The 19,389-nt window shown below is 37.3% G+C and overlaps 1 protein-coding gene across 3 annotated transcripts in view; it reads left to right on the top strand.

Moving 5' to 3' along the window:
- The window catches only part of EBF2 (EBF transcription factor 2), a 418,171-nt gene that overhangs the window by 391,551 nt on the left and 7,231 nt on the right, over positions 1–19,389 (top strand). For 2 of the 3 annotated variants that reach the window (XM_044083147.1, XM_044083148.1), the window contains exons 12-15: positions 10,320–10,385; positions 10,511–10,688; positions 13,163–13,348; positions 17,716–17,883. In XM_044083147.1, coding sequence (XP_043939082.1) covers positions 10,320–10,385; positions 10,511–10,688; positions 13,163–13,348; positions 17,716–17,883 — 598 coding nt within the window. The remainder of the gene's footprint in view (positions 1–10,319; positions 10,386–10,510; positions 10,689–13,162; positions 13,349–17,715; positions 17,884–19,389) is intronic. The other variant, XM_044083149.1, reaches the window with a different exon arrangement.

Here is a 19,389-nt window from a genome sequence, read left to right on the forward strand (position 1 = left end):
AGGCATTGTTTTTGGCCTTGGACAGTGCAGACATGACCAAATCTCGAGATACTAGGCAGAGGACTGGTGTCAGGTATGCTTTGAGGTATGGCTCATGGTTACGGGGGGGTGAAGTTTGCTCCAAATCTGTAAGTTAGCAGGTTGGCAATTTCCTCTGGTATAGTATGAGTGGTACCATCTACTACCAGCTTGGCACATAGCTGGGCATTCCCTTTTAGATTTCCAACATAGTTAAAGAATTATTCCAAATAAATTACATCCTCTCCAGGGTCAGATTGTTACTTTCTCCTGTGCTGAAATGGACAATTTAGGGTTTTAGAAAATGAATGAGAGAATGAAAGAGCAGATATGCATGTGTGTGTGTGTTTATATATATGTATATGTATAAATATATATATATATATATATATATATATATATATATATATATATATATATATATGTATATAGCTAAGTAGGTTTACTATACCAAGGTCGAATGCACTAACATCGAATGTTCAGAAACTCGAGATATAACATTGGATTTTGGAAATGCGGAAAACCGGAATGTCGAAAATGATTTGCATGAGAAAGTGCTGTTGACATTTTCAACATTCACCTTTCCCAGCCACGGCAGTTAGCTCACCTCTACTATTTTGCCCCCTGCACTCCCCATGTAGGGAGCTGTGCCCCCCCACACCCCCCTTTACATGAAATATACCAACTCAGAGATTGCATTACAGTGAGAAAATGGGCTACTTCCCAGTTCCTCACTGAAGCGTGACCTCCCTCCACAGTCTCGGCACACTGCTTATCAAAAAGTCGAGTGCACCATGCAACTCGACTAACCTTGGTCGACCACTTTTGGTTTGATTTCCTGCCCCTTGGAAATCATGATTTTGCACATCGGTCATTCCACTTCCTGCAGTTCTGATAAGATAAATATATATATATATATATATATATATATATATATATATATACATGCACATACATATATACATACTTACATGTGCACACACACAAACACGTGGAGTATTTGTATTTCTGTTTCTGATATTTTCTTATGCCACAAGTGCATATGCGATTTTTCAGTTTACCTACTAGAAAATATTAGAGAGATATATAAAATGTGGTACCAATCAATGATCTGCAGGGCTACTGGAAAATATAAGAAACTGTCATTTTAATAATTTAGGAATGATTGTGTTAAAATACAAACTGGTTACAGAAGTAGGGGGTATACATTATGTCATAAACTCATGCACAGTTGCAAAATATGACTGATAACTGCATAGCAGAGGAAGAAAACACAAACAATTTTCTTCCAATATTTATTTCTCACCACTATCAATCTTATGAAAAGAAGAAAAGAAAAACATTAATAATTGCTTGGGATTTTGAGATGGATAAAGCAAATGAAAAAAAAAAAAACAGCTGTATGAATAGTGCTTCATAGCAGTAAACTCAGCAGAAGAAATCTGGACGGAATCACACTAATCTTACTGTTTTTTTTTTTTACTTTCAGTACCCTGGAGAGCTCATGGTTCCTTTTTCACAATATACTAGGCGTGAATGGGCGTACCTTCATTGAAGGTTGTTCGTCAGGGCTGGCTACTCGGCACATAAAAATCCACTGCCAGTCATTAGCGGACTGGAGTTCCGCTGTGGCGACCCCTAACCGGGAAAAGCCGAAAGACACAACAACAACTAGGCAGTATTCAATCGCTTGTTAGAAACAAGCACTTAGCTCATAGGACATTAAGTAAAAAAAAAACAAAACCTTACTGTGGACATTGATATAATTAGCAAAAAGTTTAGGTTATTATCATTATTGACACTATTTAATAATATGTTTAAGTTTTAATCTTAAAATGTGTAAGGAGATGTGCGTAATACCAAAACTTCTTGTCAAATGGCAGTACTCATTTTTACTTTCAGCAGTGCCCATGAATTTGCATACTTACTTTGGTTTAATTTTTCCTGCTAAAATGCAGCACTTGAAATGTACTAAATATTGTAACTATTACTAATGTGATAGATATTTTCCTGTATATAGGCTGTTATCCTTTACAGAATCTTTTCAAACATATATAACATACTTTACAAAGGTAAGAACAATAATTTCCAAAATGTTAGAGACCTTGTCACTGAAATAAACAAACAACTGAGGAACTTAATACAAGCTACCAAAGCCAAGCTTGTGGCTAAAATAGCTAGCCAAGACAAAGACAACGACAGACCTTTTTTAGTTGTTTGCAGTCTTAAAAGTACAATGCGCTGAGCTGACTGTGAAAAGTGTTACCTGTACTGAGTCTGAAGATTTATTTATTTATTTTATTTATTGACATTTGTTTACCCGGGTTGGTCCAGCTGGGCTTGTGGCCCATTTTCAGTGGAGACCCGAGGAGAAAAGCTCCAAAAAAAAAAAAAAAAAGACAGACATTTACAGCAAAACAATAGATGACAGCAGTTTATATTAACATTAGATAAGTAACTAAATTATACAAAAACATTTGAAATACAAAATCGCACAAAAAAAATGCAAACATTTGTAGTCATATATTTCCTAAGGTAGTGGTTAAATTACATATTTACAATGGGTTTGATCCATCAGATATGGGTATAAAGTAGAGTAAGTATCCAGAAATGGAGGGAATAATAATGGTGAGAGGAGGCTGCTGGGAAGGTACACAAAGATGGCAGAGAGCATTAAGTTGGGGCTTGATAAGGACAGAGTTTGAAGTTAAGCAGATGAGGTCTGAGTTGTTCTTTAAAGTGGGATGGGTTAATGGTAGAACATATATCTCTAGGAAGAATATTCCAAGTTTGGACAATGGAATATTTGTATAAGAGTTTACCTATCACTTTTTTAGGATAGTAGGTTTGTAGTAGTTGCTGATTGGAGGTATGGAGAGTGCAAGAAGGTGTATAGATAGACATGAAGGAGGAGACAGCATGGCAGGATGAGGGTTTATAGAGCACAAAGTGTAGCATTTGAAGTTGTGATAGCAACAGTAAATGGGGGAATTCAAGCCAGTGGAGGGATGTAAGGGCTAGGCAGTGATGTGTATTGTAAGGAGAGTTGGTGATGAATCTAGCAATTTTATGGTGAGTTTAGTTAAGGTTGTAGTTTGAATGTTGGTAAACACAGGGGCAGCATAAAGAAGGGAGGAGAGGAAGAGAGCTTGAGCAAGGGAGAGTCTAGCATTTGGAGTTAGAAATGTTTTGTTACGATATAGTAAACCTAGTTTCTGGTTTGTCTTTTTTATGCATTGTAGAAGGTGAATATTAAATTTGAGTTCATCATCAATGTTGACTCCTAGGAGTTTTGTGTGAGGTTTAGGTTTGATGATTGTGTTGTTAGCAGAAGTGATAGAAAAGGATAATTTGTGGTGAGTGAGAGAGCGGGGGAGAAATAGTAATAGTTTGGCCTTTTATGGGGTTGAGGATGAGAAGGTTGTTAATTAACCACTGTTCAGTAGACGTAAAAGTATGTTGAGTGAGTGTGTGTAGTTCAGAGATGTTATCAGAGATGGAGATGAGAGTAGAATCGTCAGCTGGAGCCTAGGGGAACTCATGTAGGTACAGGTAAGAATGGGGAGGAGTAAGAGAGCCATTTAACAGATTGCTGCCTGCAGGATAAGTAACTGGAGAACCAGGTAAGGGAGGAGGAAGACAGACTGAGACTTTCAAGTTTAGATAGCAGTAGGGGATGGGAGACAGTATCAAATGCTTTGCAAAGGTCAAGGAAGAGACAAGATACGAGTTTGTTGTTATCTAGGGCCTCAACAATGGTATGGGTAAAAGACAGGAGGGCAGTAGTTGTGCTGTGGTTGGGTCGAAAACCATGCTGGGTGGGTGTGAGAAGATTGTGTTGGATGAGATATTTAAGTAGTTGTGTGTGATTGCATTTTTCGAGAATTTTAGAGAGGGGGGGATAGGATAGCTATGGGACGGTAGTTAGATTGGTCTGTGGAGTTACCACCTTTGTGTTGAGGAATAGTGTAAAAGGATTTCCAAAGGGTAGGTACAGTGGACTCCTGAATAAAGCTATTGATTAGTATAGAAACTGGGTAAGCAGCTAAGTCAGCCGCCAGTTTGAGGAAGTTAGGGGGTAGATTATCAGTGGAAGGGGAGTGGGGTTTAAGCTTAAGAAGAAGAGATCGGATGTAAGAAGTAGGAACAGGATGAAAGGAGAAAGCATTGTTGCTTTGATATAGCAAATCTACTGGAGATAAGTTTAGCTCTAACTTTATCCAATACTAATGGAGTTACCACACATCAGCAAGTCAAATGGCATAAGAAATACATGGTGAAGTGATCTAAACCTCTTCTGCAACATCAACAGAATGGTTTGGAGGGACAGGTATATTTTATTCAAGATACTGCTGGTTTGGAACAAACTCAATGTCCACAGAAAACAAAATTCATCCCTCTCCATATTCAGGAATAACGTGAATCTATGGCTGGGAAGCTGAAAATCTATCCCAGGACTGCCGCTGTACTACTAATGGACCAAGGCATCTTCTAAATACTGCCCCATGTATAGCTCCCCTCAACTTATCTATAATATGATCCCAGTTATTCTTATTAGGGGTAATATATAATTATAAACCATGGGATGGGTAAGACCAGTCTCTAACGAAATGGGATAGGTTAAATCGAGCACAAAAAAGGAAACTGGCTAGGCTTAAAATGGCCCAGAAGGGCAGCTAGTCTAGTACTTAACTATGAACCTATACATGTAAAAGAGCTTGAAAAGCAACACTGATAATGAGCAATCAGACCAAAAATGATGTGATCAATGGAGGAATTATTTTTAGTAGTATTATTTCTCCTTTGTCATAGCTCGGTATTCATTAAATTAGACTTATAGCTCAAAACATTTTCTTAAAGGATGTAGCAGGTAAAGATTGTCACAGTCAGCTCAACCTTTAGTAAATGCTACCATTATTTCATTTAAAGGTAAAGAGCACACTCTACTGCTGTTAACCTCATCCCAGAGTTATTTTGTCTCCTTATAACGCCATCTAGATGTTATTCAGTGCCCGTGTCTTTTGATTTATTTGCTTCGATTTTTTAGCAGGAGATCATGAATATCCTACAGTTATCTTACTTGTTCCAATGCCATGTTGTTTCAGAAAGGAATCTGTTTTGTCACCTAGGCTTGAGATGCTGTTATCTGCAGTTTGTTTGTGTCTTTCGGCTTTTCTCAGTTAGGGGTCGCCACAGTGGAACTCCGGTCCGCTAATGATTGGCAGTTGATTTTTACATACTGGCTTGCCAGGCCTGATGTACAACCTTCAATGAAGGTACGCCCATTCACGCATGTCTCCACGCAGAAGTCGCTCTAGCTGAGAATCGAACCGGACAGCGTCATACTGTGAGGAGACAATGCTACCACAGCACCACCACTGCGGCTTTTTGTTTTAAATTACCATCCACAAGTTTCCATCTTGAGGGTGGCTTGCTGAGGTCAGCTAAGTGTACTCAGTAACAAGTAACATTAAATTGTTTTCAAAATGTTCATTTGTGGATGAATCCTTTAATGAAGAAAGGGGCTAGGTTAAGAGGTAATTAATAGACAACCAGTCTGCAGACATTGCAAGGTTAACCAATAAATCATATTCAAAAGCTCCCTCCAGCCTCAAAGAAGGCAATACAAGATAGAATTTGGGGTTTCTGAACCAGTTATATAGGTTTACTTTGATAGTTGCAAGGGTGCTTGACATGAAGCAAAAGATTGTTAGAGAGGAAGGGATACATTAGGGTATGGAATTATCACACCAATGTGTTTTATTTATCTGGTAACCAAGGTTGCGTTCCTTTCACCAAGAATTTGAGAAATAATGTGTTCTGTGAAGGAACAAGAGGTCATTGAGGGTTGAATCTGTCATGGCATGAGAGGCTAAACAGAAATCACCATGGAGGAGTCTATCAAAGACCAAGTGCAGAGAGAGGATTATTAGCCTACCCAGACAAATGACCGTCATGAGTCCAATGATCTTCTTATTTAGGAGTTTCATAAGTCTCACAAGCCGAGTGGTATGCTTAATCAAATACATGCCAAAGGGGCATTATATTCAATACTGGATAAAAGGTAATTAAGAATTATTTTGATCTACAGGAGATGCCTTTGGAAATCAGATGAGCCAGCTAGAAGGCTTACTCAGTTACTAAGGAGATATGATGGTAAAAAGATAAGGAATCATCAACAAGGCTGTCTAGATCCCTTAAAACAGTGCCTGATTGCAGGTGTGTGTCACCTGCATGGTATGATGTGGAAAACTTTTGTTTACCAAAATGGCCTCTTCTAACTTTTTTCATGTGTAGTTTAAGACTACTGTCCTTGCACCAACATAGTCTAACTCATGCTGAAGTAATTGCAAGACAATGACTGATCAAATAACATCCAATTTGCAGTCTTCTGCAAACCATGGGTCAGGAATGTAATCTTGAACGTCTTAAAAACAGTTGCCAGATAGGAGAGGATACCTACACTAAATCCTGTGGTACACCACTGCTAAGCTTTTTTTCTTTCTTTCAGAAGTGGCATCTGGGATGCTAACCACATGAGTTTTATCAGATTGCTGTTAGTTATCCACTACACAGCATATGGATTTATATTCAGATTTACAAGTCCTATTGCTTCAATGTAGAAAAGTGTTGAAGGCCTTGACCAGATCTAGATATGCTACATGTGTTGCATAATGATTATTTGCTGCTTTTGTGACTTTTTTAGAAAAAATAACAAGGACCTGCCACTAACAAAGTAGAATTGATGAGAATCGAGGTTTAAGTAATTTTTAATGTAAATATTGAGGTCTGAGACAGCATGCTCCTTACATGTGGACTTTGTTAGCAATGCAGATACTTAAGTCAGAGCAGAAGCCAGAGTCATAGACAATGATGTTATCAGATGGGTCCATTGGAGGAGGACTACAATGGAATTTATTTAGGCCATCAGGTAACTGAAGAAGGTTTGTTTTTGGGGAGTCCAAAGCACAGAGCTATGCACTGGAGAAGTAGCACCAGTTCTAAAGAAAAAGGTCACTCATTTTGTCTGATTTAATGCAGGAAGATGATAAATTTGGAGGAGTGCAAGACGTGTTCATATTTATGAGGACAAGATTAAGGGTATTTGGGTCAATAATAAGGTAGTTAACTAGCTGTACAAGGAGTTTAAATTTATAATGCCAAAGAAACATTCAGCATGTCAACCATCAGCATTGTAGGTCAGACAGTTTATTGACAGGTTGTCCCTTAATAGAAATGTGTTGGGCTTAATAGTTATTTTTGCTAAAGTGTTGTGATAGCTATTGTGGTTAGAAGAGACAGAGGGTGTTTTGCAGCTAACCATGAAGTGATAAACAATTTGGGTTAGTGTGACTTCATAGGGTCATAGGTGTGTACTAGGCTAATGGCCCTGGAGCCCTTACAAGCCTAGCCCATAGAATTGCCATAGCTTTGTGCCACCCAACGTTAGTTCCCAGTGTGTCTATCGAGTAGAGCCACTGGAGCGATCCCTGGGGTGAACTTTCTGTTTTCAATCCACTCATCAAGATTTCTGTTGAAGAGGGCCAGTGAGGTGCTCTGCTTGACATGTATGGGAAGTCTATTCCAGAGCATGGGCAGTCTCTGGGTTATAAACCTGTCCCTCCAGCATGTTCTGTTTATTGTGGTAATGAGGTTGAGGTCTCTGGACTGTGTGGTGCGGAGGGATTGGAATTTCTTTAGATGTAGTATTTCTAACAGAACTGGGTCAGACATGGCTTTGTAAGTCAAGCAGAGATCACCTCTTAGTAGGTGAAATGCGACAGAGAAAAGCTGGAGTTTTTTGTGTCTGTCCATGTAAGATGTATGTTTAAGGCCTAGGATCTTCTTTGTGAGGTACTTATGTGGTCTCTCCAGCTGTTGCAGGTGTATAGTGAGGTGCATACCAAATGGGGCATTATTAGACTTGATGATTGGTCTAACGAGGGAAGAGTAGAGATAGAGGACAACCTCTTTCTTCCGGTATGCAAAACCCTTGGTAATGAGACGTGCTACACAGAAGGACTTTCTGACCACAGTGGCAATGTGGTGGTCAAGGGAGAGGTGGCTGTCAATCTATGTCCCCAGATCTCTTATAACACCATCAGTGTTCAGTGGACTACCATCGATGTGGTAATTTGTGGGAACTGAGATTTTCCCAAAGGGGGTGACGATGCATTTTTTGGCAGTAGCTTAAAGCCATGGTTACAACACCAGTCGTTTGTCTCAGTGAGGCCTTTCTGTAGAATGTGTGCATCCCTTGAGGAGTTAATAATGGCTCCCAGCTTGCAATCATCTGTGAACTTGGTCAGCCAGTCCCTCTTGACATGATGTGACTTAGACATCTCAGAGTTCAGACCTAACTCCTGATTAATCTGTCTGCAGATGATGATATCCATGGCAAAAACTGATACTCACCCACCACTGTCAGTAGTTCTGAAGACATAAGCACAAAGCTCAGGAACAGAAACAGTAGCTTCATTGCTTTGAAACTACATAAATATGAATGTGTTCAAACTGCAGGAGGGTCCTAATTTTAGGCACTTTTTTTAAAAAAAACTCCTGGCATTGAGTAGAGCACTTTAATGTGTTTAACTTTATTAGGTTAGAATGTTCAGCAAATGGACTCTGTCTAAAAAGGCACCATGGGGACAATTAAGGCTTTTGTCAAAATGTGAAAGCCTTGGTAGAAGAGGTGGAGACCATCCCTGGCAAAACTGGAAGGCTTGGCAGCCATCTCATCCCAGGATGATAAATACTGGCTCCCCAAGAATTAACCCAGTTACACAGCTAATTATTAAAGTCTTTTCTCTGAATCACAGCATCACTCTAGAAGATTATAAAATACCACCCAAGACAAGTATCTCTCCTGCTTTGGACGCATGTATAACAAGTTCAATCATAAACTTCTGCATGTCTGCCTAGGTAGAGTACCCAAGGTCATTCACCCCCACATGGACCACCATCAGGTTGTAATCATATTGTCAGGATGGAGGGATCTAAGGACCCTTATTATGTTCCATATCCTGGATCCAGAAAGGCAGTTGACCATCACCTTATCGTATAAAACCTAATGAAGGTGGTGTCTGTATGACTGACAAGAGAGTCACCTATTACTAAAACATTACCATGAAAGATGCAGTGTCAGTGTGTATGTGTTCTGGCTATGGGTATGCAGTCTGAATTTGGGTGTGCTGTTTTTTGAACTTATGGCTGAGTTGTCTTAGTCCTTAGTCTGAGAGGCTTAGGTGAAGCTCTTCAGTCCCCTTTTCTGTTTCCAAAGACTGCCTTCATAACCCAAGATTCTTACCCACGGCTTTTACACAACCTCTTGAGTCTGCTTTAGTAATAGGAAACAAGCTAAACTGTTTTTGCAGGGTGCCAAAAATGTAGATGAGTTAAGTTATGTATAGCATTGTTTTTAGTATTTTAAATATATGATCTGATTTTAGCTACTTACACCTTACTCACTGTTTAGGCCAATACATCAAGTCCTACATATTGTTGTTCTGTAAGGGATCTAGCCTCCCATGTGTTCTCAACAAGGGACACAACTGTGTCTGCTAAGGATGTTATGACAATTAAAAGGCAAATAAAAGCATATACTTCTAAAAGTCAAAGGGATCACTTCAAAAGCACATTATTCATATGAGACACTGCACCTTTGGGTGGGGCCTAACATCACTGCTTCAAGCCCAGAATAAATGTCTCTTTTAAAGTCTGCAAGACCATTCTGAGATTGACCAGAAAAATAGCAAGTTCACAAGTGTGAATTTCAAGGCACCTACAATAAATGAATGTACTGGCTGTGTGGCAATCAGTAGTAATTATTCATATACATTTCAATGCACTGACATCATTTTCATTGAGTGCTGTATATTCAACCAGAAAAAGTAAAATAAGCTTTGATAAACCTTAGAGGTAAGTTTTGTTGCACTGTGCAAGCACCCCTGCGTTCTCCCTACGTGAAGTGACATGTAACACACTCCTGAACTTACACAAACTTACTCTGAGGTCGCACAACAGTGAAGAAAAATGAACTCCACTATCAATGGAACTTATTTTGTTCATTTCCAATCGATTGTACATCACTCAAAAAGTCTGCTGTCAATAGATTGAGAGGAACCCTATAATTCTACCATGGAGAAAGTTTATATTGTTTGCTTATGTATACATTTTAAAACAGATGAAGCAACTTTCATTAAAGTAACATCACCTTGGAATGGCATTCATAGCTATACAGCATTCTGTACTCTCTGATTTCACTTTTTGAAGTTTTTCAACTTTTCTGCCTTTCTTTTTAGGAGATGTTACTAAAACGAGCAGCAGATTTGGTTGAAGCACTATATGGAACTCCACATAATAATCAGGTAATGGATTTTTTTTTTTAATTTTATGTAGTGCACCCAAAACACACATTCTGGGACCAAGGCTGAGGTAATTTTGTGTATGCATAAATACTCTAAACCTTAATACATTTCTTTGGTGATTGCAGGATATCATCTTAAAACGTGCTGCAGACATTGCTGAAGCTCTTTACAGTGTTCCACGAAATCCTAGCCAGCTACCAGCCCTACAGAGTTCCCCTGCACACAGCGGCATGATGGGAATTAACTCATACAGTAGCCAACTGGGCGTCAGTATCTCAGAGTCATCACAAGGAAATACCCAAGGTATACTGTCTTGTGTCCAGTAATGTACTACAAATTACCAGTCATTTAGATGAATAGCAGATGTGAAGGTCAAATATTTCTGTATTACCATTCATAGAAAATATTATTTAGTAAATGACACTTTTTGAACACATTTCATATTTTTTTGCAGATGTGTTGTTAGGCTTCCTTATTGTTTGCTGCTACTGATGCTTGTAAATCCTTGTAATGCCCTAGAGGAATATCTATACATGATACCTTTAAGTGAAATACAAATTGTTTCTTATTACATCTTAATATTCTAAAAGTGGATGCAGTATATTCCTTGTGAAAAATTAGGTCAGAACTTACATTAATAAACTCATACAGCTGCAGATGAATCCTGCACATTGGTTAAAATAACATTTTACTGGATGTGAAGATATTGTTTATATATATATATATATATATATATATATATATATATATATATATATAAACTTGCTTTTTAAGAAGAAATAGAGAATACAGATTTAGTTATATTCTAGACTGAAAACAAGTGGAAAAAAAAAACAACCATGGTATAACAGATGCACTTTGCAAACCAATGTGCTAAGTTTAATATTTGAAGTGTAGCCTTCAGTCCAATAAATTAGTATCAAACAATGCAGATATGATTTAAAGTGATTTAATCATGTTTTTGGTAGTAAATTCTAGAATTTCGTAGAACTGGAAATACTTCCATTACTGTGCAGCCTGACAAACCATACTGGTTGTGATGTAGAAAGTAACTATTTTGAGTTTTATTTTGTTGTTAAAGATGACCTCTTGGTATTCTTATGGCCTTAACATCTTACTGGGATTTTGCACAAATGAAGTTACTGAAATCGAACCAGCAGCCATTTGTTGTACTCCTCCACCCTCACTATCTAGATAAGCTAAGCACACTGGGTGCCATACTTCTAAATTTTAGCAAGAGGAGGTCCTCCCTCTCTGTAAAGGCATGTTATTGGCAGGTAGAATGCTTCTTTTAAAAATGAAAATATGCAATATTATAGTACTGAAAACGAAAAGCAGTAACTGAGAGCAGGAATCAAAAGCAAACATGTTTCCCCAAAATGCTTTGCTACTGTATTAAAATGCTGGCAGATTACTGCTGTGTCACAAATGAAAATGCACCCACAAAAGGACTTTTCAGTGGTAAAATAACAAATGTGAAATACTTCATGGAAAAGTTATAACAGGGAATGTATACAGACAAAATTTCTTAGTATGGTAGAAAACAAATGAATTAGCTAGAGATAAGGGATAAGTGTATAAACGTCATAGTTTCTCTACATAGGCCTTCACTGGAAGACAAACAGTTTTACAAATGTCATTCAACAGTGTTTTGTACATAAACTGCAAACTACAGTATATTACTGTTTTCAGAAAGTGTCTCACCATATCCTCACTTCTCAAAGTATTTTTGTATTCAGACTACTGTTGTGACATCATTCTGAGAGAGTGGCCATATGACAAATGAATAAAAAGAAAGCAAAGCATAAGAAAACACACTACAATTTCTTTGTGTGCAGAACTGGTTGTGACATAACTCTCTCTCTTATATATATATATATATATACATATATATATATATATATATATATATATATATACATATACATACATAAACACACACACACACACATATATATATATATATATATATATATATATATATATAGTCCAAAGAAAAGGTATTTGCAAGGTAACTAATATTAAAATGATAAACTGTGTAATAGAAGAAAGCAGCATTTTAAGGAGAAAATAACACACTTGATTATCACTCTGAAGGAGCCATATATATTTAAATTTACTGTGGATGTGGTATACCTCATATATGAATGTGATTTTAATATAAAAGTAGCAGGAATGTTTGACTGCCGACACAGTATTTAGCCTCAGGCTTTTCTGTCATGTATGTTATAATGCACCCTATAAACTAATGGATGAACTGGTTTTGAACTTAAGTCTTCTAGACATACCACTGAATAGCCATCATCCTTGGATGTTGGGATCATTTTATACATTTGACCCCTTTATATTAGTGGCTGAGAGGCCGCTTGCTGAAGCAGCACCTGCACAGCTAGACCTGTACTGTATGCTTCCAAACATCAAACTCTGGCCATAGTGCTTCAGAACTGTTTGGTAGTTCATCAGATTCATCTTTTTTGCCAGTCTTTTCTGCCGGATCAGCCAGCCTCTGCCAACTGGTAGTGTAAAGCAGCCATGACTATCACAACCCCCACCTATGGCAAGAAAGCCAACAATGGTGCTGACCACCTTCCTTTCTTCCACTGGTCCCACTGGCATGCAAGTTATTATTCAAGATCTGGTCATTGGAGTCACAGTTAGAGCTCTATCCAGTGTATCTCGCCACCAGCCTCCTGTTCTGTGTTTTATTGGTTCTCTCAGTGTGCGTATTTCTGAATAATTTATACTATCTCTAACATTTTGTGATTTCTTCTTTTTAGGTTACATTCGTAACACTAGTAGCATTTCTCCTCGTGGTTACTCTTCCAGTTCAACACCTCAGCAGTCTAATTATGGAGGATCCAGTAACAGTATGAATGGGTATAGCAACGTTCCTATGTCCAACCTCGGTGTTCCAGGATCTCCTGGTTTTATAAATGGCTCTCCCACCAGCTCTCCTTATGGAAGTAAGTAACATTATAAAAGTTAATATTAAAAAAACACTGTGCTTCATCAGGTGCTGTGTACCTTCACATGAAGACAACAACTTGGTATTTAATGTATGCTACACAGAATAATTTAAAGCTTTTGAAACAGGAGATTCCTGTTGTTACTGGACCATTTCCCCAGTGAAGTCTGAATAATAATAATGCTTTTTACTCTTATTTTCCAGTCATAGCTCATTTCTGCTAACACATTTCATATCTGTCACTTTTCCATATTTTTCATCCATTTATTCTGTTAAATGAGTACTCTTGGTTTTCTCACTATTTTGTTAATAAAATAAAGTACAGAAACAAAGCAAATAGAGTGAAGGAAGGATCCTAACTAAAAGGTGATTAAGTCTAAATACATGACCATTGATGTTACGGCTTGTCATATGTGTAATATATGTTCTGTCATGTTGGTTATCATGCCGATTACCTCAACTACTTAAACATGTTGTTCAGACAACTGTGCATGTCTAGAGCTAGGATCAGTACTAGGAAGCAGTGTGTTCTCAGCTGGAATCATGTTTGGCTTCTACGTTTTCTCTCTGTGGATATCAATCCACTTATAGATGGACCTACTCCAGGCAAGCCTGAAATGAAAAAGAATTACAAAAAATAGAATTCCTCCATAAACTGTGCTCTCACAGAAGTCAGTCATCTTCACAGATGTCTGCAATCGCATTGTGACAGATTTAGAAAGACAAAGGAACTGAAACTCTGTCCAATCAATCATTTTTCTGAAAAATGGGTAGGAATCATTCCTCACTGGAATCATTCATAGTCAGAGAAACTGGCAGGTGCCCAACCTAACACTGTCCAGCACATGAAATAAAGAAAGTCAGCCCTTGCAAATTAAAATTGCAAGTGAAATGTTCATTCTTTTTTGTGCTTCTACCCAATCCTTACAATTGGGCAATCGACATCAAAACTCATCTACAATGCAAAAACGATACTACACTTGGTTAATGTCTCCATGCTGCCTTTTCCAGAGTGGGACTCTGGTGGATATTCAGTATATCGGATCCTTTTAGTTAATCACTTATTTCCCCAAACTAAAAGGTCACCTGCAATAATCTCTCAAACCACATTGAGGGAATGGAGTTTCAGTTTCCTCAGTCATTTATTACTACCACTCACTATTAGGGACACACTTTGTTATTGTAATAGCTAACAAAATAAAGAAAAACATCCTTTTTAAACAGTTAAACTGTCAGTCATTGTGATTCCTGCTTCCTTATCAAAAAAAAAAAAAAGGAGGGGAACAGCAAAGTTCCCAGTTACCTACTTACCTGTCAACGTTGTGTAGCTCATCTGCATATGCCAAGGAAACCATCATTTTTTTACTATAAAAATGAATTTCACCATTGCCTTCCCCAATCCTAACCTGCCTTCCCCTAGAGACATCACTTCCAACTGCCCACACAGTAGAGCTAGAGCTGCAGGATCATATTATTTGATGGATGTGGAAAGGAATGGATGTGTACTGGTACATCACACACTCTCCCATGGCTTTGGTTTTCCCAGGTTAACTAATACAGCCTCTCCTGTAACACAAGATGCCAATGAAGTTCTTCTTCCCAATCCTGTATATCTGGTGTGCCTGCATGCGTGTGTGTGTGTGTAACTGTAATGCCAACAATGTCTACATCCACAAGATGACAAATGTTTTATATACAGCTGCCTTTTAAATGTTTCAGTTAGCAAAGAGCAAACGTTAGATTTTTGCTTTTCTTCTTTTACCAAATAAATGTGGATAATAATTAAGTGTTTTCACACTGTTACCTAAATTAAATACTCAGCCAATGAATGTGCAATAATGTACACATCTTCTACAGGTGTAGGTGATCTTTCACAGCCCTCCTAAGTGACACATAGGCAAGTATTTTGGTTAAATGACCACACTGTCAATCAGTGGATATACATATAAAGTTAGTATGCAAGCCACACTGCTCAGATGTGTTTGATGTAAATCCTTCAGGATTATAAAACATACATAATAATCTCCAATGTTTCTAAATCTGGTGCTTTCAGGTAACACTTAAAAGGACCCACAGTGGTGACTCAGATGCCTTTCTTTATGCCAAGAATGTCTTTATGTAAGAGTTTATATGATGATACACAGATGGCAGTAGTAGATAGACATGTTAACAGATGGTGGCAGCAACATGTAGCAAAATGTTGACACCTTTTATCTGTTTGATGTATTAGTTATGGGCATAGGATGTATGGATAAAACTACTGTAGAAAGATCTGAAATGTTTGTTGCGTGTCTTGTTGTTTGCCCATCAAATGAGCCTCTTCCTTGGTCACTTGCATTGGCCCATATGATCATACAACACTCACCCAACTATGGCTAACATGCAGTATACCCACATCACTTGTATAATGCATTGCCATATCATACATTTTGCCTGGGATTGTTACTACAGGCTTAGTTTGTTATAATGTCTAAACAATAGGTGTCTAAACATTATGACCAGAGGATAAGAAGTACTCTGACATTTATTATTAGTTCCATTTTTGCATTTTGTTCGATGCAGTAGTTGTATGTTTAGCTAATTTCAGTTCTAAACATCATTAGAATCCATAGGCTTAAAACAATAATGTACAAAGAGACAAGGTGAAATGATAATGAGGTCTTCTGAAGAGGCCCCAAAGTGTTCATATCGTAGAATACTATATTATGATTATCAAATGGTTGGTACAGAATAAAAGCACTAGTTTACTGCTCTGGTTTTATTAGAGAACTACCTCCAAGTTATGGAGATTGTTTTGTATATATTTAACAGCATTAAATTAATCATGGCTAATAATTAGCTCTGCAGTTTATTGTCTATGCAGACTTGTATGCATTTTTATATATGGGATAGAATTCTACACATTATTGTATGCACTGTGTAAATGGGATAAAATCCTTCGCATTAATGTATACGTTTATAAATAGGATACGCATTTTCACATTAATGTATGCACTTTTATAAATGGCATACAGTTCTTCACATTAATGTATGCACTTTTATAAATGGGATAAAATTATTCACATTAATGTATGCATTTTTTATAAATGGGATGAAATTCTTTACATCATTGTATACACTTTTATAAACAGGATAACATTCTTCACATTAATATATGCAGTTTTGTAAAGAGGATGACATTCTTAACATTAATGTATGCACTTTTATAAATGGGATGCAATTCTTCACATTAATGTAGACATGTTTATAAATGGGATACACATTTTCACATTAATGTATGCACTTTTATAAATGGGATAAAATTCTTCATATTAATGTATGCACTTTTATAAATGGGATACGATTCTTCACATTAATGTATACATGTTTATAAATGGGATATACATTTTCACATCAATGTATGCACTTTTATAAATAGGATACAGTTCTTCACATTAATGTATGCACTTTTATTAATGGGATAAAATTTGTCACCTTAACAGATACACTTTTATAAATGGAATAAAATTCTTCAGATTATTGTATACACTTTTATAAATGGGATAAAATTATTTATACAATGACCCCCCATTAATATTCCAAAACGTGCACGCTGATTGGTCAGCATGCACATTGTAAATCAGAGTTCTAGTAATGGAAAAAGGACCTGTCGCCTGGACTTTTTCCATTAGTATAACTCTTTTTTTTTTTTGTTTTACAGCAACGGAGAATGCAAGATCTCTGTTGCTTTTTACAACCTGTCTCGCTATGTTAAACGAGTTTAACATAGCGAGACAGCTTTCAAAAAAGCAATGGAGATCTTGCTTTCTCCGTTGCTTTTGCCCACAGCTCTGATGTACTGCATAGGCATACGCATGTGCAGTACATCAGAACTGCCGCAGAATGCCAGACAGCTGCGGAAGGGCAGCAAGGAGGCATTATACAATGCCATTATTTAAGAAAAGTCATTATTTATTTTCTTAAATAATGCCATTGTATAATAGCAATAACCCACTTCTGGGTGTGGGTAATGCTGGATTTACCCACGGTTGTCTTTGTTTGGCCACTTGGGCTTCACCCTCGTTACCAAACCATACCAACCGTGGGTAAATCCAGTATTACCCACACCCAGGCATGGGTTATTGCTATATTACATTAATGTATGCACTTTTATAAATGGGATGAAATTCTTCACATTAATGTATGCATTTTTATAAATGGGATGAAATTCTTCACATTAATGTATGCATTTTTATAAATGGGATGAAATTCTTCACATTAATGTATACAGTTTTATAAATGGGATGAAATTCTTCACGTTAATGTATGTACCTTCATAATTGGGATAAAATTCTTTACATAATTGCTCATTTAATTTTTTTACAGTAATGCCATCGAGCCCGACAGTTGCATCTCCCAGCACTTCATCCATTCTTCCCTTCTCCTCCTCAGTGTTCCCCACAGTGAAGCAGAAGAGTGCCTTCGCCCCTGTAATCAGACCTCAAGGATCACCCTCACCTGCCTGCTCCAGTGGCAATGGAAATGGATTTCGAGGTAGGGCATGTCATACTGAATCTTTAAAGGCACAAATGTGTTCTGGATAAATGTGATAGTTAACTGAGAAAGACAAGGGAGTCTTTGAAATAAACTGTGCTTGTGAAAGGATCAACAGTGGAGTGACATACCACGTTTAAACTGTGCTTGTGAAAGGATCAACAGTGGAGTGACATGCCACGTTTAAACTGTGCTTGTGAAAGGATCAACAGTGGAGTGACATAGCCACGTTACACTGTATTCAGTTATAAAATAGATTTTGTGTCAGTTGACTAAACTATGCTTCAGTGAATACTGTTTGAGGGGAAACCAGCTTACCAGATAATATTTTTATCTGTCCTGTGTTCTGATGAATGAATGAGTCCTTATTTCATAGGTTATTTGCTCAGAATATCAAAATCATGAAATAGAATCTTCTGTCCAGCTGGTATTGTTTTTCACAGTACTTAGCAAACATGTGGATTGAAACGACATGCATCAAGTGGTGTAAGTCACGTGACATGCACGCAATCCCAGCTAGCTGATTAGGATTAGGTAATTATTGGTATCATTAGATAGTGGCTGCAGGACTGTACTGAAAAAGCATTTAAATTGACTTCCTTTTAATTAATACTCCAAGTGACTGAAGGTATATGGATGAGTGTAACTAATATAGTAATGTGATTGGACTATTGTTAGAAAGAAATACTGGGTATACTGAATACATTTTCCCTAGTAGAAAGAGTTAAAGGAAATGCAACTTGTGTGAAAGACAGTGGCAGAGAGGAACAGGTAGTCTGAATACTATAAATAAGAATTGTGTCTGGAGTGGTGTAAATGTTGTGTTGCAGTTGGGCATTTTGAGGGTGAAGGGTTATATGAATTTTCTCTTTAACAGGAATATGTCACCAGAGTGGTGAAAGAAGAGAATAAAACAGATTTTTTAACTGGGAAGAGGAACAAATAGTGTGCAATTTAAGGAGGGGCAGTTACTCAGAGGCATTTCTTCATTTGAATATCTAGACAGACCTAAAGATATCCCAACACTTGACTATTCACTGGGATATGTGGTTTATTACTTTTTTTTCATTTGTTTTATATAATATGGGTTAAGTTCTGATACTGTAGGTTGAGACATAAAAGAAGTCTGCAGCTTTACTCCCCTTTTTACTCACAGTTTATCAGTGAGCATGAGTTTATAGTGGGGGGACAGGTGCGCCTCTGGTTCAAGTTTTATTATGAAAAAAGTAAGATATTGAATGCTTTCATCTCTATACTGTATTTGGAGACTTCTTCAGAAGAAATATCACTCAAGTAATAATGATGTGACATTCAAAATCAATGTTTATATATGGTGCTTAAGATGACGAATACTTAACTAGCCTAGTATTTTTGTTACCGTTTATGAATTTTCTCTTACTACTTAGTTTTATGTATTGTACTGACTGGTTTTGAATCTCAAATTTGTGATGAATGCGTTATTTGCAGGGTAGGGTTTGCATCTTAAAACAGATACCAAATATGTGT

Source organism: Protopterus annectens, chromosome 9.part0 (genome assembly GCF_019279795.1).
Source record: "Protopterus annectens isolate FY-2018-M chromosome 9.part0, PAN1.0, whole genome shotgun sequence".
NCBI lineage: Eukaryota > Metazoa > Chordata > Ceratodontiformes > Protopteridae > Protopterus > Protopterus annectens.